Source organism: Dicentrarchus labrax, unplaced genomic scaffold, assembly GCF_905237075.1.
Source record: "Dicentrarchus labrax unplaced genomic scaffold, dlabrax2021, whole genome shotgun sequence".
NCBI lineage: Eukaryota > Metazoa > Chordata > Actinopteri > Moronidae > Dicentrarchus > Dicentrarchus labrax.
In genome coordinates this window covers 12,120,555-12,143,406 of record NW_026136711.1, presented here as the reverse complement: position 1 = coordinate 12,143,406, position 22,852 = coordinate 12,120,555, and the positions used below count along the sequence as shown (strand labels likewise).

At 42.6% G+C, this 22,852-nt stretch overlaps 1 protein-coding gene across 2 annotated transcripts in view; it reads right to left on the bottom strand.

The window, feature by feature from the left end:
• cdh4 (cadherin 4, type 1, R-cadherin (retinal)) overlaps positions 1-22,852 on the bottom strand; it is a 183,303-nt gene that overhangs the window by 14,226 nt on the left and 146,225 nt on the right. For both annotated transcript variants that reach the window (XM_051416544.1, XM_051416545.1), the window contains exons 8-11: positions 15,890-16,062; positions 6,738-6,875; positions 1,615-1,800; positions 1,049-1,302 (exon numbers count right to left, since the gene is read on the bottom strand). In XM_051416544.1, coding sequence (XP_051272504.1) covers positions 1,049-1,302; positions 1,615-1,800; positions 6,738-6,875; positions 15,890-16,062 — 751 coding nt within the window. The remainder of the gene's footprint in view (positions 1-1,048; positions 1,303-1,614; positions 1,801-6,737; positions 6,876-15,889; positions 16,063-22,852) is intronic.

Genomic DNA, 22,852 nt, shown 5'->3' with positions numbered 1-22,852 from the left:
TGCCCGCTGTGTGTCATCCCAGTTAGTAAAGGATGGAGGGAGGGATCAATGAGGAGGAAGAGAAGAAGGAGATAAGGATCTCCTGAGGAGGGCAGCTAGACAGTGTCCAACTCATTACAGAATGACCTCTTCACACCAGTCGCCTGGCAACGGGGAGGTAACTGGAGCTTGGCATGTGGGCGAGGGGGTCGGCTGAAAGTCACAGAAAAGGGACAAACTGTGGGGAAAGCATTCACCACTAATAAAACACTGGTGACACTCATTTAATTCTTTGGGAGACAAAATATTGGAAATTCTTCACTATATCTGTTTATCAAGTAGTCTTTGGCCATCAGAGCGTCAGTCCCCTACCACTGACTACTGTAATATTAAATCTGAATGCATTTATAACAGAGGAAGTTATAATTTATATAAATGCAACTGGAAACTGGAAAATAAAAAAATGACATATTAAAATGTATTGCACTGTATAAGATATAATCAAATATAAGTTAAAAAAACACAAAGAGATTACAAATGAAATGGGTTGAGAATTATCCCCAGACTGCAGTTCTCCTCAGCTCGACAGTACTTTTCACGGCCTGCAACTTAACTGTTTTGGTTCAGTCTCACTACTCCCATCAAACTCGTTTCCAGACAAACAAGGGAGCAGTTTTCAGGCAAAAAGCTTTACTCACTGTAAGCTACCAAACAGCGCCAAACAGCTGCAAGATAAAGTTAGTGTCTAACTGATGAACATAGTGGAGCTAAAGAGCCAGATGTAGCAGATATTCCTTCAGGAGTTGGTGGGAACCAAAACAGAGCTAAAAGAAGAGTGAATAATGGACTGAAATGACAGACAGAAACTTATCTCCAAAGTAATGCTGATGTTGCTCCACGTATGCTGGTAATGCTATGTAGATAATCACCTGTTGCTAACGTGTTCACCATATCACAGCTGGTTTGGTGAAAATATGCTGATCAGAACGTTCAAAGTGCACTTCTGTTGTGTCAGATTACTTATGTATCACATTCAGCAAATAGGTGAACCGTCCATATTGGGATGTACCTGACAGTCTGGTGGATGAAGTGGTCAGGGTCCTGAGCAGCAAACACAGTCAGAGTGGTCCCTGCGGGCACACCCTCCTCAAAGCGGATCGTCTTGGGGTTGACGGGGAAGACCGGTGGCTCATTCACATCCTGAACTGAAATGGTGACTCCAGCGGTGGACTGAAGCGAGGACTGAATGCCGCTGGCCAGGTGGGCCTGGTTGGACACCACCACAGTCAGCATGAAGGCACGATTCATCTCAAAATCCACCGGCTAGTGAAGGAGCCAATGAGGTGGGCGAGAGGAGAGAGAGATAAATAGAGAGAATGATGAGAGATGGGAGGAAAATGAGTGTAGCTGATTGCAAGATTGGTTCTAACTGTGTTCCAATTTGAGCAATGACATATAATTCAGTGAAAACAATGTGAGACCAAAGCACTCAGTCATCAACATCTGGCACTTCAGAGCAGGTGGAAGAATACAAGATGCGGCGCTGAATAATAATAAACTGTACACTTTTATTTTTAAAGATCTAAATATCAGACATCAGGATGTGTGGAGTGAAGCCAGAGGCTTCCACTTTACCTTGACCACTGTCAGCATGCCCTCATTGGTGATGGGGTTGGTGCGGATAGTGAAATGTCCAGAGGGGTCTCCGCTGACAATACGGTAGACGGCGTTCCAGTTCGGACTGTGGGGCTGATCCCTGTCTACCACCGTCAGATTGGTCACTACCACATTCACCTTGTTCTCTGGCACCTCCCCTGAAAACTACAGAACAGGAGAGAGGGGGGGAGGAGGTGACAGTGGGGAGGATGGGAGAGATAACATTATGCTGATGTTGCTCCAGCAGTCGGCTAATGCATGTTAATAAGCTGATTTATTGAGAGTCTAAACATTTGCTTGTGCCATCATCAATCTTTGAGCATTTCCCATAATTGTTATTATGAAAACAAACTGCTTTTAGGGTCATGCCAATAATGCTCATTACATTGGAACATGAATTGAAAGTGGTGCAAAAACAAATGGGGGAGAAATTAGATAGATGGCAGAGGAAGATAAAAAAAAGAAGGAAGTTTAAATGTGGATAATAGAGAATCATATCTTTCATTATGTTAATGTTGTCCCTTATTCCACTCCATGCTCATATGAAACTCTTTATTTGAACTAATGGATTTGTTCAATTAAGTGTTTACCCATTTAATTTAGATTCCGTGCATTTACCAAATCTAGGTCTTAATAAGCAATTAGATAAGTACTGTAATTAAGGCAGCGGTAGGAATAATCTTTGGCTAATGATCTTCATTATATTGCAATCTGAAACAACTCCCCTCTGAACTAACTCTGGAGGAAACTTGGTGACAGCTGCAGAGCCTGAAGAAGAATTTACAGCGCTATGGGATACATGTCTTTCTCTATAGGGATTTATCTGGCTACAGAGGGATGGGCACTCAAAGGTAGACACACACACACACACACACACACACACACACACACACACACGCACAGGCATGCTAAAAGCCCTCATTGTCAGACAATAATCCGTGTTTCCTCTTGTGAAGCGTTAACTTGTTTATGGTGTGTGTCTGCCAGCTGCTGTTCACTTTAATGGCTTCATCATCGTGGGACCGAAGCAGCGTCCAAACCGCTCGATTCCTCTTTTCCTTTTCTTTCCCTCTCTTCCTCCCTCCCTCCATGCCCCTCTTCCTCTATCCCCCGCAGTACGACCAGGCTGATAAGCACAGAACAAATTAAATATGCACTCTCAGTCTCTGGTGTGTGGGCTGCTCCATTTCATTTTCACCCCAAGCTTTAGCACAAACACCACCACAAACCTTCCAAGCTTGTTTGGGCCGTGCTGTCAGACGGCCAAATGGAATATGCTCTCTTAGAGGCATACACAATGGTGCTGACTGTAGGGGAGGATGCTTCCAAAATGGCCACTCTCTCTAAAATGCAATGTGGACCCATTGATAAGCCACTAGAGACACAGACTTTGAGTTTCTGAAGGATTTTGTAGTTACAAAGAAGGGGGAAAAAGAAGCAGGGCAAATAAGATTCAATTGTAGGTAATTGTCAAATGGGACCTCCGTTTGCCAGAGAACATAACATTGAAATGAGACAAAAATAAAATGAATCATTAAACTTTAATTTGAGTTGTTATGTAAGATTTTGTCCATATTACAGACTATCCTGACTTTATAGGGCTTTATACACTTTATGTGCTTTGCCTTTTTAAACACTCAACAAGTCAAGAACTTTATTAGGTTCACTTTTTTTGTAAGCTAAGCAAACGCATCGCCTTTTTAATGAACTTCAGAATGTACAAAAGTAAGTGAATGCATCACATGTAACGTTATTTTAGCAGTATTCAGTCTGCTGCGAGTTCAAGCTCATACATTCAGTTCAGTACAGAGCCAGTTCTATACAAGCACTGTTTCTAAGATTAATGGTTCAGCAGCCTTTGTTTTGCAAAAATGATCACATTATGATTGTTTCTGTGGTCTTTCAATCTCATAACAAGGAAGTTAAAGTTAAATTACTGATTTGGTTAGTGACTATATGGTGATTCAGCACAGTCAGATTATTTTCAAGATTCAGATTTGGCCACACACAGACTGAATACCTCTAAAAACTAAATTAAAGGTCAGCACTCACAAAACCTAGATACATGGTCCCTTTTGCCTGATCACTTCTGATTATTATGTTTAAAACTGTCCACAGACTAGCCTTCAAACATGTGAGCGGCAGTCAGCCAGGAGACATTAGAGGGTCTACAGTGCTGTACAGACATTTAGGAAAATAAATGTGCATCAAGGTGCAGTGCCCTGTAGGGGAAATCTACTACCTTCTTACTGAAAACTGATTCAGCAAAGGAAAATGTTCAGTTTTAGACGGCAGACCTACAGTTGAGCAAGACTAAATGAGCTGTTCCTTTCCTTCATGGGGTGTTGAAAACAACACCAAATGATAATGACAACATTATATAGGAATAAATGTCCCAAAACAGACTCTTACTAATATCAGACTGACATCAGTCCACTTAAGATGGCTATTATGTCTTCACTATGGTGCATTAAAGATACAGCTGCTGGCAATAGGCATCTACCCTCTCATTTTTTATGTTATACAGACATAACAAGCTGCTTTTCTAGCAGACTTCTCTGTTTTAACACAAATCAAAGTCGACGAGTGGGAGGCAGAGGAAAGTGGTGAATGGCACTCCAACTCTTTCAGGTATTTAGAAGCTAGAAGCTGCAGCTCTACAGGTGAATCACAAATAGCACTCAGCACTCATTCAGATCTGTAAACCTGTGCGTCTGGGAGTTCAAGCTTTCAACCCCACAAGCAAGCAACTCTCCTGCTTCTTGTCAAAGTGATTGAAAAACCACTGGGGGAGCTTTAGCAGGGGTGTGATACACTTGATTTGATTTGAAAGATAGAAATACCTTCTTTGTGTTTTTGTTATCACATAATGATGAACATAGCACTAACATAACATGTTAAGGCCCATGTGGTGATATGAATAAAACATTTTTTCAAATTAGACGCTATATATCAGCTTGGTTTACACCCCCACAAGCAATTTCACTTAATTAGCCTGCTTATGTTTTCTCTATGCCTCCCATAGAGAGCAATAAATTCTTCTCGCGTCTGTCATGCACAAATAATTACTGAACTGCTCCAAGTCTAGTTGCTTGTGTGGGAGGCAAAACAAAAAGTAGAGATTGACAAAGCAGCGGAAATGGCATCTGGTGAAGAACAGTTTCTTTGCCCGGGAATGTTTCATGTGTGGCTGTTTGTGTCTACGTGAAGGACATACAACAAAAACATATTTTTACAAATTTTTACTCATTACCATTCTTGAATTGCACATCAAAATATGAGAAACTGCTCCTTTACTGAGACGCTCAGGCAAATTTACAGTCATTTTCTCAAGAGGGTTGCATGGAAAGTAATGCAGCCCTGAAGAGACAACAAACATTTATCACAGTGTGTGTGAGCATACATGTCTGTGCACGTCTCATCACTGTGTACTCTATATGTCAAGGACAACGCACATGTGTTTCTGTATGTCTATTGAAGCGCAGCATGTCCATTTTTCTGGCTAGCGGGAGGACTCTGGTCCAGAGCTCCTCCCCAGTGAAGAGCGGTGATGGAGCCAGCACCACAGACGGGGGACCGAGCAGTTCTGAGCGGAGCGGCAGCCTTGTTCGACGAGCTCCACCCCTGACAGCTGGGGAGCTCTTATCAGAGCACGCGGCTGGAACTGTACTGGCATGCACGCTGCCGACGGCCCCGCCGAGGAGACGGGGATCACAGTGTGTGACGCTGACACACTGCTTGCTCTGCCTCTGAGCTCGGCAGCAGACAGCATCTGTCTCTCTCTGGAATCTCAGAAATCCGAGAGCTCACATAAAGAGCAGCTACAATCCTGTAGGTCTGTCAAGCTGCGGTCAGCATTTGATTCTGTTCTTTCACCAGGCTGAGACTAGAGAATACATGCTATTTGTGGGGAAAGATGCAGAAACTTAAAGGCATGCATTCACACTTCTGCTTTCAGTTCCTGTTTTCCTCATCAATAACCTTTCACATAGTAACCCTCACTCTCAAAAACAAACAGCTCCCCACCTAACCACGCACACTGTCATAGTTCAATGTGGAGGTATCAAGGACCAGGGCCACATGCCTGTAGACGAGCCCTTGCCACCAGAGGCCCCCTTGGCAGGGAAAATACACACAGGAAGGGAGGGAGGAGTATACCTCCCATCAACAAAACTGATCTTGATCTCACTTTCAGTCACAGCATCTTTTTCTGTCTCTCTATATGTTGTTCTTGTACAGTGTTTCTTTATCTGTGACTGTGTTGTTTATATCTGTCCTTATCCTACATCTTTGCCAGCTGTTGTATATGCATTCCCCTCATCTCAATGTTCTGAAAATGTATTTCAGTTGCTACAATTGCATGATTGTTGTGTTTGACAGGGACTAGATAATGTATTTTCTAATAATATCTGAGAGCATTCTTTCACTTGGCGGCATGTGCAACCTGTTTCACCAAAGAATAATATACCCTCATCTACTCAATGTATTATAAAGGTCTATGGTTGTAATACGGGGGTAGCATAGCAATTGAATATGGATTTGTTGAAATGAAGATACAGGGTCAAGCCCTGAGATGAAGCTGTTTGGCAGACCTTCCAGTTATGGCATATAGGCATACATTCTTCATATGGAATGTACGGATATTACTGGGGTGGAGAGGGTGGCTGAATCTTATCCTTATATCTTATACTTATTCATATACTTACCATATGCTAAAATAATACATTTATAGTCAACAACAAAATGATGAAAATACAGTTACTCTCAATTTTTTTATCAGAGCTGTTAAATAAATGGTTCTAACAGCCACCAGAAGAGAGACTGCTGATTTTGAAGAGAAAAATAAAGCCATACTTATACTCTACATATGGCCAAAGGGCACTTTTATTACTTGTGGCGCATACAGAAGCCATCTTGGTGATGTAGCTCATTCTATAATAAATCTCACAGGGGAAGAATTAAATAAAATATAAACTGGGATGAGAAAAAGTTAAAGGACCCTCCACTGCTCTCTCAAAAAATGAAAAAAATCCCTCTCTTCAGCAAAAGGAACCCCACATCCCACCTTTTAGTCATTTTACACAGATCAGTTTAGGACTCACCGTTCTGACCGTCAGCTCTGGGGGGTTGTCATTGATATCGGTAATGCTGATAAGGGCTGTGGCTGTGTTGGACAAGCCAAAATTCAAGTTGCCCTCCATGTCAGTAGCCTGGACAATGATGGTATACTGGGACACTTTCTGTAAAAAGAAGCAGAAAAAGAGAAAAGCATACTCAGGAACTGGTATATCAAAAACAGAGGACTCAGTCAACAAAAAAAAACATGTGACAATGACACTTTGAGTCATATGAATGAATGCTTGAAGCTACCAGCCACACATACATACATCTTATCCCCCTTTCAGAGCTACCCACTCACTGGAACAACAGAACAACTGGAGTCTGTTAGACTACCTTATTTGCGCAACAACAGATAGTAAACCACACACGCACACACACACAGACATACACAAAGTTGCAGGGAGGGAGCAATGTGTTGGTTAAATGCCCATCCATTATTGCCAAAAAGTCTTAGCTATCCACTGTGGGAACAGACCTGGATCATCACTCATTTTAATGGAATGCCGCCACTTTGAGATACGCCACAGTGCTGCAGATAATACCAGTAGGTGGACGGGCCTTATTTTGTCCAGTTAACAGCGAGGGGGAGTTGCCCCAGAGCGCACTGCAGCCCACACTGCAATATTACTGTGCTATGATAAGAAACATCATCAAACATTGAGCTTTGTTCAGACACAACGGAAAAACAAAGAGACAGAGAGACAGTGCATCCATATTCCAGCACACGACACTGTCCATGGTGCTGAAAACTCAGTCAGTCCCCAGACTCATCACTGGAAAGAGGACTCTCTTTCTCCCTCTGCCTGCATAAGCCTGTATATGCTTTGTGGACTCTTTTTCTTTCTATTAATCCATTTGGCTCAGACCTCCATTGTGCCACAGCAACGTCAGAGAGGGAGAGAGAATGGACGTCAAGGACAGGCCAGTGTTCGGCGTACGGGGGCCTGCTGATATGTTCAGCATTCACAATGCGTATTATCGATGGTCTAGTGTTCGTTTGTTGCTAGGCTAGTTTTGCTGCATTCACCCCGAGGTCACGCTTTCTAACAACTTGACGGCCAGTGACACTAATGTCAGGAACTGCCTGGAGGAACGAGAACAAACCCAGGCAGAGGTCTTGTAGGTGTCGATGGGGGAGTTATTGCTTGCTTCTTAGGTGGCTGCTTCTTTGCTTTTTTATTTCTTTGAGTTGTGGCTTTTTTCTTTTTTTTCCTCCTCTGGTTTATTCAGTTCTCTTTGTTAACTCACATTCTGTGCTTCTTTTGATCTCTTGCTATCTTTCCCATCACATCTTGGTCGCTCAGTGTTCTCCGCCTGTCTGTTCTCTATCTGTCTATCTCTCTGTCTGTCTTTCTGCGAGTCTCTGTGTATCTCTATATCTTTCTCCCTCCCACTCCTTTTTTTCAGTCGTGAAGGATGCAGTTGATTGTTTGATCAGTCAAACCATTGAGGCCAGTTAAAACACCCAGCTGGAGTCATTTAGCATCTCTCCAAGTCATTATGAAGTGCGCAGACATGTTAATCTGCATCAAACCAACCCTATTAATGAAAACTCAATACTGGCTGCCCTTTATTAGACTCATAATGAAATATCAATACCATCTCCCCTCATAGAGCGCTTCAGTAAATAGTGCCTCCAATGAATGTGTGTCTCTGCAGACTCATTTAGATCCGGTCATATACATCAATCTAGAAATAGCACCAGATGGCTGTAGGAAGCTAATAGGCTCCGGCTTTGATGGACGCCTTTTTCTTTGGTCAGGTGAAGAGAAATGACTGGAGCTGAGCCAGCAGGTGGAGCTGTCACACAGTAGGAGATGTGGCTGATGCGTCCTATCCTGCAGGGTTATATCACTCATCTGAGGGTAGTTGTGAGTTTATGGCCCTTCTAGTGCACACATACATATCCGCTAACGCTCCAGTGAGTGGGAACAGGTGGGACACTCAGACTCTTACACCGGGGATACACGTGAATGTGCACACCAAATACACACACACAGACACACACGCACGCATGCACACACACAGACACACGGGCAGGCAAGCACACTCTGCTGTCCATAAGTGGCTGCCCGAACAAGCCAGTAAAGGGCTCTCTAATGAGTCCTATAGAAGTGCTGAACAGAAAATCTCTCTGTTAGATTAGAGTCCAGTGCTGGCAGGAAATAGCGCTTCTCATGACCAACAGCCTAGAGTCCCCCACAGGCCTTGAGCCTCATGGACTTAATCTGCAGAAGCTGAAAGGCCACAGAAACACCTGTACACAGAACCCCGCCAACAATAAAACCCAATCCCTTTTTTCACGGAGACCAAATTAGGTAGTTTACCATCCAGCAGACTGAAGAAAGAAATAGGAAAATGGCTTCAGGCTATCAATGTTAGCTACTCGACAAGTCAAGCCAAGCAGCCGGCAGGACAGGTGGAAAAAACCTGCCTGCTGGTTTGTAGGCAAATGGACTTGTGCTCCTGTGAGACTTTGTTAGCAAGAACAAAGTGGGGGAAATAATGGTCTGAACGTGTAAGGCGATGTCGAACAAGAAAATGGAGAGGAGTGGTTTTCTGGCAAAACACGTACAGTGGTGAATTAATTATACCTGAGCTGAGTGTGCATTTCCACTTGGTCCGCTGTAAAGGACCACTCAAAGAGGGTAAAAGAGGGAGAGGCCAGACGAGTGAGAGACTTGCTTTTACTTGTGTTGTTTCTAGGTTGAGTTCCGGCCTGCCAGGCTCCTACTGGCCACAGTCATTAGTTTGTCACTTACAATCTGTCTCAAATGGCCTGGTTCTCGTGGCGACAACTGTGGAGACCAGCTCCCTTTTTTCCTTTGACTACACTCTCTCTCTGCCTCAGTGACTGTCAGTGTCAGTGACCCCAACTACAGTCTCAGTCCAGTTCAGCTGAGATCACTTCAATTAAATGTATTCAATTTGATCTGATGCTATTCGATTCCACTTCATTAGATTTTAGTTCGGTTCAAATCAGTTCAATTTATTTCAGTTCAGTTACACATGTTGGAACACTAACACTTCTATAGTTACAGCTGCAGTTGGGGGGATTCTGGTTGTGAAATACACTTCACGTCTACACAGTTGTTTAGACATTTTCCCAGGTAGCACCAAAATAAGCAGACACGTCTGTTTAGTCTCTATCTTCATCACCCATCCGTCTCTTCATCCCCTGCTGGGATGTCTCTCAAGCTGGTTGAGGACACAAACACAAGCCAGTGATGACTTATTGCAAGCTGTGCCCTATTCTCTGAAACCCATTGTACAAACAGTCACTCAGATACGTAGGTAAATCTGGGATATAAACTCAGAATCCACTTGATTAGATACGCCTCCACATTTACGCAAACAGCTCAGAGTCACATACTGGATAAATAAAGGCTGTGAGTCATATGAATAAAGCTGTTAGAATAAAGAACGCAACATGACTGGGCATGAAGTTTAGTTTATCATCCAAGTGAGTATTACAATACAATAGACAGGACATGATTAAGCAAATATGAGCATGATGGACGTGTTGTTCTCAGACTTTCTGGCTCCAGGAGGTCACGGACAGATAAAAACTGTTATGCCAGATAGCATGCAAATGCTTCTTGTTCTACATTAGCAGATCATGTCAGGTTTCTCATCTGTCATCAAGAAGGAAAAAGAGGGCAGGTTGTCATCAAAATCTTGCCACAATGGAAGGTTTCTAACATGTTGATTCCAGGTCCACTGTGTCGGATTTAGTGGCATCTAGCGGGGTAATTGCAGATTGGGTAATGTGGAAAGTTAATCCTTCTGATATATTGAAATAAGAAAAGAGTTTGCTGCTGTGCTACTGGCTGTGAGGCTGTACTCAGGTACTTAGGTAAAGTTGTCGTTATTTGCGCTCTTTGCTGTTGTGCTGGTGTGGTATGCCAACTCCATTTGGAGATGTGGGAGCATCTGGGGCGGAGGCACCCTGTTGTCGCTGGTGGAGGAGACGGTGGCAGGTGGGTGCTGGTGTTGGCTGGGTTGGTTTCATGTTTGTGGAACATTGTTTAAGACTGTAGACGGCATGGGTGTAATGCAAGTAAGGTACACTGCTGACCATAGGTCATTTTGTATTTCCTCCCAAATCATCCTCCCACAGGGGCCTTCTGGGGGCTAACAGTGGAGTATTAGATGAACTCTATTGTAAACAAATGAGATTAAGCCCTTTTAAAGAATAGCCTGGTGTCAAAAAGTCATTAAGGGAAAAGCAGGAAACCCTTAGAACGGACAAAAGAAATGTCTGCAAAAATTTTGCTTTGGTAGTGAATATTTATCTAAAGGCTGTTTAAAGAGTAAACCTGACCTAGACCAAAACAGAAAAGCATTATCTACAAATCAAACACGATTTGAAACTAGAGGGGCACAAGTGCAACAATTTCAAAGACAGAACACGGTCCAATTCAATACTAGCTAGGTGCACATTATAAGGTGAAATATTGAGTGGATAGTTTCTTCATTGAATCTTGGCTACAAGCAGTCAACATCCACCTGAATGCATCTATATTGTTCATTCAGCAACCTGCTCACAATCCTCCGATGGCTTTGTTGTCTGGCTCCTGGAGCTCTGATGCTAGGGGGCGAGTTAACATAACTCAGCATTTCTCTGAGACAATAAAGCCCCAGACCCATTTAGGATGCCTGCTCTGTGTCTGTATCCCCAGACTCTGCAGGTCTGAATGGAGCTATAGACTGTGGGCACTCATGTCCTTGAGGCAGTCCAGCCGATGTCCTAATCGACGGCGAGACAGTCCAACGTAGAGCTGGCATAAGCCTGGTGGACAGCCTGGCGCCAGGCCACACCACACCATGCCACGCCAGACTGTTCCAGTCCAGGGCTCATGGGAGATTGAGACAGCCTGGGGTAATGAAAGACAACAGCTCTGGCTGCCAGTGGAACCGGAGCCATGGAGAGAGGGCACAAAGGGAGAACATCCATGCCAGCTGTGGCACCCTGACATCTCCCACTCTGCTTGCTACCTGCTGCACCATTATTATAAATGTGTTCCTTCTATAGTAGACTGAAAGGCGAGTGTCTTTTTAGTGCAACATATATAAAAATAAACAAGCACAAAATTATGCAAACCCCAACCTAAACCTGCACCTTCTGCAATCTGACTTGTAATCTTAGTTCTGTCCCCCAGCCCCTTAAAAGCAGTCCATCACAAATACAAAAAAAATAAACCCACACTCACATACAAATATTATGTTATACTCACTATCATTTACTATAATTTAGGATGTATAGAGTCAAACGCACATGTACATGGTTTAGCCCAGCTTGTCAGCCTGTGGGCAGGAGCATGTGAGGTCATGGGAGGAGAGGGGTTGCGGGCAGCAAGTGAGGGAGAATAATTGGTATTCAGTGGTGTCAGAGGTAAGTGATACGAGGCTAACCTCCATGTACCCCCTGGTCTCCTCAACACGAGAGAACCTGCTTCACCCCTTAATTAGCACATGAATATTCTAATTAGACACCAGAGTTGTGGATGAGGATTAGCTAAAGTGTGAGAAAAAGAGATGGGAGAGGAGACAAAGAATATAAAGCATACCCTGCAAAGGTGTTAATAAAGTGGGTATGCATACTTGTGTCTCTGTGTCGCAGCATGTGTATGCACCACCCCGCTGCATGGATCCAGTTTGACACCATCTCATTCATCATATCTGCTGCTACTGCTCACTCCTGTGTGAGCGTTGCTGCTTCTAAACAACAAACCTAACTGTACGGGAGTGTGTATGCGAATAGGTGCCCCTGCGTCTGAGGCTGTTTGTGTGTTTGTGTTGATGACCTTGACAGCAGGTGGGTGAACTCCCAGGTGTGTCCCAGTTTTAGTGGGAGGATCAGAGGCAGGTGGGACTGAGCCTGGCTTGATGTGTCCAGATTAATGAGCTTTCCCTCACTCACATCAGCTGCTACTGCTGCCGCCTGGGCCAAGCTGGAAACAGGGACACAGAGCTGGCTCGCATTCACTAGACTCATTTATATTGTCCCACAAATGTATCACGCTATCATGCCATGCCAGCTCTGTATAAAATTTGGATAAGGAAAAAGCATTGATGTACTGTATTCTTCTGTTATCAAAACCTGGTTTTGTTCTTGAGATTTTAACCGCAATTATTGTCCAAATATGCTCACCTTACTCTTGGTAAAATCCTGCTTTAATTTCCAAAGTGTTGCCTGGCCGGGTTTAGTGCCGACAGGGACCAGCGGGACTTCTCAGAATATAAACATTATGAGACACACTCAACGGTGCTTTAATGTCGGTAGTAAAATCAGCCAAGTAAATTACGAGGATGAGATTATCCTCATAACTGCGGCATATGAATTTGAACGTTTCCCTGATTTTGCCAGTTGTATTTCTTTTAAAATCTATCACCACAGAGAGATAAGAGTAGATTTGTGTGTGTGTGTGTGTGTGTGTGTGTGTGTGTGTGTGTGTGTGTGTGTGTGTGTGTGTGTGTGTGTGTGAGAATGAGTGTGAGAGAGAAAGGCTGCAGGATGAACAATCAGTCATGAAACACTACTGCCCACAGTCACCCGACGCAGCTTGGGATAAACAAAAGTCGACCCCGCGTGACCTCCTTCATTAGTAGAATAAGATGCAAGATGGAGCGGAGATACTGTGTGTTGTAGTGGTGGTGTGTGGGCTGACAAACAACCGCAGCAAGCAACAGACACACACACCAGCAGTGGATGAGACAAAAGACGTAAATGAAGAGAAAGCTGCCACGACCTCGTCAGCAGCAGAATTGGCGTGGCCATTATATCTGCCTTGCACTACGCAGACATTAGATATTAGCCTGTCATTTGTATTTATACACAATGAGAAAACACAAATTACTCGAATGAGTTAATTAAATTGGTGCTTGGTTTGTTTTACTTGGCATTTTTGAAAGGGCGAATGCTGCTGAAAGCGATTTTTTTAAGCTTTAGCTACACCCAGGGATCCGGGGATTTTTTTGTGCATCCATTAACATTGTATACTATAAGAAGAACAGGCATATAGTTTGTTCTAGAAAGCTGATGGAAAATTATTTGAATAATTTATAGCTGAATAAAAAAGACTATAAAGGAGGTGAAGTACAGTAAAAACACCAGGGGTAGGGTTCAGATTTAAACTTTACACCAGTCAATCAGATTCACAGTTTCAAGGTTACAGCACAATTTACAGAATCCAGTATATTCACTTCATTAAACTTACACCTGCAGAAATGTGTGTGTTCTCTGTCTAATTATAACTGTTATACTGTTATACAGTACACAGTATATAAACTACAGGTGCCAGTATACATTCTGCAGCACCAAACTACTCATTCACAATAACACGTATCCATGCAACTTTGAACATAAGGTAATAACAGAATCAAGGTATGTAACCTACTAGCGAGCATACTGCTAATGCAAAGCACATGCTGTCGTTGTAAGTTGTAAAATATGAACTATTAGAACTGAAATGAACCATGGCATAATTAAACACACACAAGGACCTTTGGGAACTTTGCACACTAAACAACTACACAAGCTCAAACTGTCTCTGCCTCTTACTGCTCTAGCTCCCTGCCGTTTTAACGAGGTGTTGGCTTCAAAAATCTAGCAGTTAAGAGTCCTGTCCAATGTCAGGCTACGACATCACTCACTGACTTTTCCTTCCTAACAAAGATCTTATAATTGAAACTTTTTTTGAAAAGTGTCATTTTGCCTTTTTTTAATTGCACAATTACTCAAAATATTATTAAAATCACAATATGGCCAAGTGCAATATGCAAATAGCAGGAGCTCCAATTTTTGGATAAAGGTAAAATGTGTGACAAAACAGCATTATAATGAAGTACTGTAATGTAATGTAAGATTCCCTCGCCCACAAATCTTATTCTCTAAATTTAAGAAAACATATTTGTTTGGTAAAGAGCCCTTAAAATGTCCTATCATCATGATTTTAATAGATTTTATCAGTGAAAATTTAATTTGTGATGCATAAATGATAATTCCCACACTAATTGCAAATCATATTGCAATCACAATATCTGTCAAAATAATCACAATATGATGTTTTTACCAAATCGTGCAGTCCTAGTTAAATGATGAACAGACCAGATAAAGACATTAAAACTAAAGTTGGGTGGAAAGCTCTTTCAATCTTGTCACATTTTTGTCTTAATATGTGTTTTTTTGTCTTTATTGCTCAAAAATATTATTGAATTATATCTCATTGGGTTTGATTTTTCAGGGCTAAGCCAACAATTTACAAATTGACTGTAAAAGGAGATTTTGACTATGGCAACGGCTGCTCATTTAGATGCTGCGGCTTGTTGGCTAGCTATTTCAAACTTCTCTGTTTTTGGTTTAATTTGTTTTCGGCTTCAAAAAGGAAGTGTGGGGTTTAGATTAAAGAGCAGCAGACTTTGAGAGGCCCATTCAGCCAGATCGACCAGATGGGCCCAGCCCACCACGGCGGGTGCTGTTGCCCCAGAAGGAGAGGTAAGAAAGCAGGAAAGGAGCCATGCTGGCCCAGCCTGGACTCCTGCTCCTGACTAATGTCTGGTTTGGAGAAAAAGTGGATGCACACCGTTTTTATGTGAAGATGAAACCATATTATCATCACTGTCTTGTTGCTGCTGTTTACATTAAACCAAATGCAAATTCAAAAAATGCACTGCAGAATTATTTCCTGGGTGTATACATGTATGAATGAAAGTTAGCTTAGCTTAGCATAAAGGGGGAAACAGCCTTGCTCTGTTCAAAGGTATACCATGTTTTTAACAGCATATTTGTTGCATAGGCTTTCTCTCCCTCCTCATGACCTGTCTGTCTCTATACTATTAACCATCCAATACATTGAATTGTCGTGATTGACAATTCCTGCAGTACCAAATGTTAACTCACTTACAAATGAGAATAAAAAATAATGAAATGTGTTCTGGCTTTCTTTAATCTCTGAATGTATCAACCAAACCCTGAAGGCCATGAGAGTAAGATAATAAAGACAAGGTGTTTGTCATCAAATCACAGAATTTTAGTTAAAGTTTCATCTTATGGCCAGGTGGACACATATGAGACGCAGAATGATCAAATGATGAGAGTAGCAGGGACACAGTTCATGCCGCTGACACTGACCTCTCTGTCCAGGCCTGCTGCCACTGTGACTATGTCTCCAGTCTCGCTGTTGATGGTGAACATGTTGGGGATGGGGCTGTGGGGTGTCTGCGAGAGGATGCGGTAGCGCACCATGCCGTTAGCTGTGGTGGAGTCGTCTGAGTCGGTCGCTGTCACCTGCATCACAGAGGAGCCTGCGGAGAGAAAGAAGGCAGGAATGTTAGCTAGGAAGACTGTGGTAGGAAAGCAGATGGCATACATTAGTGCACACTGGAGGAGGTCAAGTTGGGAACAAAGCAAAACAGGAAAATAAGCAGGTGACATTCATTAAAATACAGAGATGTGCTCACACATACATTTTGAAAATACATACGGCATAATAAGGGTTTCTTGTAAGCCCATTACCGTTAATGAATTTGTAGAAAATATCAAAGAGAAGGAAGAGGGCTCAGAAAGACACCAAACCCATTTATAAACAAGAAACAAGTCAATCAGACTTTGCAAATTGCTGTGACATTCTCTGTTCTTTGGCAAGCAACTTTTAGAGTGAGAGCTATTACCGAGTAGAGTACAAAAACACAAACAAATCTGTTAAATAAGCCTCTATTTTAAGCTGTGTGGTTTTGTCCTTTGTACATAGCAAGCTAGTGGGGCAAAGTTTCCACCTCTGCAGAGTCCATTTAGTAATGAGCAGCGCTGGGTCTTCTGCCATTTCCACCATCCATTATTTCAGCCTTCAGCGGCACCGTGACTGCCCTTAATGCTCCGATGCTCTCTCCCTATTGGTCTTAGAATCACGGATAAACACTGCAATTTAAGGCAGACAGCACAGAGGTGGTGAGGTGGAGGGAGTGTGTGTGCGTGTGTGGGTAAAGAGTGTATGTATGTCTGCGTCCACCTACAGGTGCATGTGTGCATCTATATGTATGTGTGAGGACACACACCCTCACAGCACGTATTCAGGGTGAGAGGCCCTGTGTCCCCACATCTACCCTGAGCAGAATTATTGATTTGCACGAGTTTGTCAGCTGATGCCCACAAATGCGACCAGGCAATTAGGAGCACTTTGTGCTGGAAAGAGGAGAGATCACCTCGCCTCTCTCGCAGGGTTCTGTGAAAATGTCACTTTCCATCAGGCAGCCATTTACAGGCTGCTGCTGCTGCTGAGTGAAAAAGACTGTCAGCTTGCAGGAGGGGGACAGCAGAGAGGAGAGATGGCTGAAGCACTAACATGCTTGGATGAGAAGTCTAAGTAGAGAAAAACTGAAAAGGAGGGCGACAAGGACATAGGAGTTGAAGTAGAAAAGGGAGAAAGTGGTAATTATTAATTATCGCCTACATTTCTTGTCTAAATTAATTTAAAACTTATAATTTTGATAAAACTTCTGGTGGTTTTAAAAAAAACCATACCACTGTTTTCATGTTAGCAGACACCATACAGTGGCTCAGCAACTAATTCATTAGAACTCTGGTTATCTCAGTGGGCATGAAGGTGGGTGGTGGGCGCCATGCTGAGCAGGTGCCAGCGATGTTCAATTATCACATCAAAAGCAATCAAAATTCGTACAAGAGAAGTAAGAAAGTTATGTTTTGCATCACCACCTCCCAAATCATAAATGTAAATGTCTCAGCTGAAGCCAGAGAGCTGCTGGACACGTGGCAGACTCAGCGGTCCCTTGTTGGTCTTAGTAGTTACAGGTGGCTCCATTCCCATAATTGGGTCTAGATGGCATCATCCTTCCTGTGACAGTCTGTATGGACAGGATAATTGTAGCCTCAAATTCTATTTCAAACGTCATTAAGTCTCAAAGCAGGATTTGTCACTTTGTCTGGCGAGGAAAAGAACAGAGTCCATGGAAAGACGGGAAGAAGAAAAACAATTACTGCTATTCCACCGAGGACAGTGTCAATATATAATCAACCATTCCAGTCCCGCAGGGAGGGAGAGGCCGGGCTGTTGAATCACATGTCAGTGCTGCTACCTTTCATTTCAATGAGGAGGATTCAGTGATATGATGAAGGTGAGCTTTTAGTTCCAAAGAAGGGTGGCCATGCCTGAAAGGGTTAATCTCTGAGCCTGTTTAATTCCTCTTTAATTTGAACACTAATTCTAAATCCTAATTGCTTTTCCGCCAAAATCGCTGGAGCTGAAAATTTAACTGGTGGCAGGCGCACATATTGTTGGCCATTTCACTCACGTGATTCGAGATCACCAGTGAGGTCTATCTGCCGCCTAAACATTAGCAAGCCAGAGTCAACATCTGCCTCCCAATTAAGAGGGAAGATGGAGAAAAAAGGAGCAGGTGGATAGAGATAGACAGATAACAGGGAAATAGACACACACAGATGCAAAGATAGAAAGCAAAGGAGGAAATTGCAAAGCAGAAAATGAAAGTGGAGACGAGAATAGAGGTGAGAGGGTTTACAAAGACCACGAAAAGCAAAAGTACAAGGGGATGTCAGGGAGCGAGAGGGGACGGACGGTGTAAGAGGATAATAACTCTCATCAGGAAGGAAGATAGAGGTTGAAAGAGTGGCCGCGGTACAGTAGATAGAACGCGAGAAGGAGAAGTAGAGGTTGAGAAGTGGTAAGAGAAAAGGTGAAAACCAGGTGAATCTTGGGGGAAGTGAAGAAGGGGACACATAATGTTCACACAAGAGCTTCTAATGGAGGACACTGTCAAACCATTCGAAGCATTCAAAGACAACCACTGTGAATGAGGTCAGACACAGGCAGCCTTCATAACTTAATGCAAAGGCCAGATCAAGTGCAGCTTTTACCTGGATCACTGTTGCTGTATTATAACCATGCCTGTGGCTCTCTACCTGCTTGCTCTTATTCAACAACACAGGGGAAACCTTTGCTAGTGTGAATGACAAACAGCTGAACCTGCACAAATCTGTCCACTCCAGTCTGTCACACAGGAAGACAACAGAGTAACTCAGCTGAGGGAGTTATTTTGGAGGTCCATGGTTGCAGTGAAGGTCTAGTTAATTTTCTGCATAGACAATGGTAGCTGATTGGCAGTGGGAGCACCTCCAAGACTTGGATGGGCCTAAAATGATGCTGCTTGAATCATCTCTACATAACATGAGCAGTAGTTATCGCATTTGTCTGGTTCTTTTAGGGGACGTTGCTTTTATACAAGATCAGTTTATTTATCACAGTGAAAGCTACTTAACCTGAGAAAACATTTGCATAAAGTCTTTTGTGGCTCTAACGGAGCTTTATCAAGATGACGTCCTCAGGATTATCATGGTTTGAAGTGCTTACAATACAGGAATTGTAGGATCCAGGGTTTTTGGGGCTTGTTCCAGGGAATAAAGGTCAAGGTGTACCGAATTAGACTATTCTTTATTAAGTCTCTTGCAAGTCTCCAAACTTTATGGAAATACAATATGATACACTAAAATACCTTTAATAAAAAGCCAAAAGAAAGGATTCTGGAGCTGAAAATGAAAATGAGAGTTTTGTGTCGGGTGGTAGATGTAAACATTATCGCCTGTTTAAGTACAAATGAAGCAACTATGCAAACATCTCCAAACAAAGCCCTTAAACGTTTCAGCCTTCAGACTCATGGGCATCATAGTATTTACAGCCATCGGCCATTCCAGGACAGGAAAAATGTCACTCGTTAGAAACAAAACTGCAAACTGATGGCCATAACCATAAACCTCAAAATAATCCAAGATGATACTATAAAAAAAGGTACAAGATGGAAAAATACCATTCCAACTTTGATACTCTAAAGATATCCCATAAAGGCAAGAAGAAACGGTCCTTTATACTGAGGTGGCAGTGCTGACCTCTGACCCTCTGTGTCAATAACAACTGTTCATGTGGCCTTGATGGGTTTCCTGGATTGTCACTATGACATACATAGAATAACAGTAAGGAGCACAATGAGGAACACCTGCTCATAAATTCTACCTCCGATACTGATCGAAACATTGCTGTGCTCTTCCACCTCTGCTCGCCAACATCACTGCATCTCTCCCTTCCTGTACCGATTCCTAATTACCCCCCCAAGGCAAGACGGAGAGAGAAAGTCTCTGAAATCTCCCCACAACTGTTAGCAAACCCTTTAGGAGGGAGAAAGAGAAAGAGAGAGAGAGGCGGGGGGATGCAGCCCCTTTGTCCCCCCCCCCCCCTTGGGAGGGCAAATTGACTGTGAGAGAAGGCACTCAGCTGCTGGTTTTGATCTTGTACTCTTATTTCCAACAGCCTTTTTGAGAAAGACGGTCCATAAAAGGGACCAACTTGCTGTTAGAGTCTAGGAGAAGGGGGAGGGAAGGAGAACAACATCACAGGGCAGATGTTCTGAGCACACTGCAGCCTCACAACACTAGAGCTTTCTGAAGAAGTCACGCCATGTTAATAAATCTTTATCTGAGGCCACTTGTCTCACATTACAGTGTTGTTTAAGATATTATAGAAATTCTGATCATTTTGGTGACCTTGAAAAGGAAGAGGTGTATTTTTTGTATTTCGTGTGTGTGCTGTATGGTAGCCCAAATCACTCAAAGCTCATGAGCCAGAGGCCACAAGGGATATTTTTATGATGCAGGAGAACTACCACAGGAACCTATTTGCATACTGGTTTCCCAGGATAATCCTCCTAGTTTCACACTGAATCCCATTTATTCCTCATTAACAAGGGCTGTGCATTTTGTCATGTACTGTTTTGTTACGTCTGATTACCTGTACAAATTAAATTCCATTAGTCACAGGTTCATTGAGTGCTGAGCGAGAGGCCCGGTGGCAGAAAGTGACAAATGAAGCCATTTCAAACTGATCCTGGCTGACAGTTTGATCGGATCTCTCCCTAAGTAACATGTGGTGACCTTGATAAGGGCGGTTCCCTGTAGGTCTCCCTCTTTGATGGCTTTCACGCAGCGCTAGATGTGAAGATCTGTTGTAATGCTTCAGAGAAGCTTTGATAGCTGGGTCTGTAGATATAGAATGTGATACTATTGCAGCTTTACACATGTCCCCCCTTTGCTTGGCATTTAGAAAGAAATAGCACAAGTATTCATAATAAAGGCTTGTTGCTATTCTATACATTTTTAAGAATGTTGCAAATATGAACTGAAATATTTCTGTTTACACTGGGGATGAAGAGCATATATTCTATTTTGCAGAGGTTTATTCAATTCATTGGTGTGATAGAAAACTATGCTTATACTAATACTTTTCTACTCTCCATGCGTTCATCTTTCTGCTGAGACAGTGCCGCTAAATATGCCTTTAATTAAGTTCCTATTGGGATGATGGAGCATGAGCACTGAATTGGCTGCAAGCCATATTAGAAATATTTCATAAGTTCTGGATTAATTTGAACAGTTCAAATTTTTTCCTGACAAAATGGTGGAAATTAAGTTGTTTAACCTTTTTAAAGTTTGAAATTACACTCAACAGTAGTGGTCTCTAACCATGCAAATAATTTAATTTTTTTAGGTTTTTTGAGCTGTATGCTGCAGAGACCTCTCTCGCCATGCCAAAGACAAGTGAAGTGAATACATTTACTTTGTCTTGGCAGCATCAAGAGGTAAGTGAGAAAATATGTTTTAATTGCTTGTTGATTTTTGAGTGAACAGGAATTTGACTTTGGGTAACCTTAAAATAAATGTTATGGCACAAATTTCATGATAGCCACAACCCACTCAGCTACTGCATTGCGTATTGCTATCAGATTTCACACAAATGTTTTTTATTATTGTGTTATCTGTGTCCTGATAGGCACATGCAGGGGGCTACCACACCACACTACACTGTAACTGTAACTGTATTTTGTCATGAACCAGTGTGTGGTAATAGGTATGAATATTCTTTGATCTTTCATTAGGATGTTTAAACCTGCTGCAGGAGACAGATAATTGAGATATTCCAGCTGCACCGCTGGACACCCTGCCCTGGGCAGCACCTGTCAGCTGCAGTGCTCTGACAGATGTCACCACGCCACCTGTTGTCACCTGGAGTAACGCCTCAGGGATTTCCATGGTCATCTTTCGATTCCACAGAATGATCTAAGCCACGTGCAAACTCTGTGGTCTCTGAAGTGTTTACTGCACCTTGATTGATTGATGATCTTTTGATAATCACCTAAAATTTCAGACTTATGTGTAATATGAAAGTTTATTTTTAAGGATTTAGCGGAAGACATTTCTATTATAAGAAGAAGCCAGGTGAAGTGCTGCACTAGGGCAGAATAAGGGCTGCCCCCTAATAGGAGGATTGGATAGAGAGGGGGGATCACATGCAGCAAAGGGCCACAGGTCAGATTCAAATGCATGGCCACTGCAGCAAGGACTCAGCCTTGGTCCATGGGATGCTCTACCAGGTGAACTATCAGGGTGCACCATCATGATGATAAGTCCCAGTTTTTAGGAAATTAAATTGAATAATCTTTAGTTGGGGACAACCCTAGTCAGAATAGTGACTGTCAGCAGCTGAGGTGCTCTTCAGGATAGTGAAAGGTGAAGACTGAAAGAGAGAAGAGGTGAAAACATTTCTGAGAATCTGAGGCACTCATAAGCCAAAACAAGAAGTATTTGTGCTTGGAAGTGCCTTCAATTTAGTTACAAAAGCTCTTTTATTGAATCCTCATATTTTGGGTTGTTGCCTTAGGTTTTGTGATTCAGTGTAGCAAAGTGTATAAAAAAGGTGCATACAAAAGAGTTAATTCAAGGTCAATGTTGATATTAATGAATGTACATTACCTCAAGTGGATATCTCACAGTGCCTTACTCTATATCTGCAGTGCTACTGGGTATAAAAAACGACTTCAGCAAAACTGTGCGGCAGTTAACTTGAGGTCTAAACTGGGTCCATTATTAGTGAGTGAAAGATTTAACTGGCGGAGGATATATTAAAGGCTTAAATGGGCCAGAAAAGTATTAAACGTCTCCTTGAACCTACACTGAAGATGAATCGCAGTCGTTCTTGTTTTCTTCGACTAAACAGGCAATTAGGCCAGCGCGACT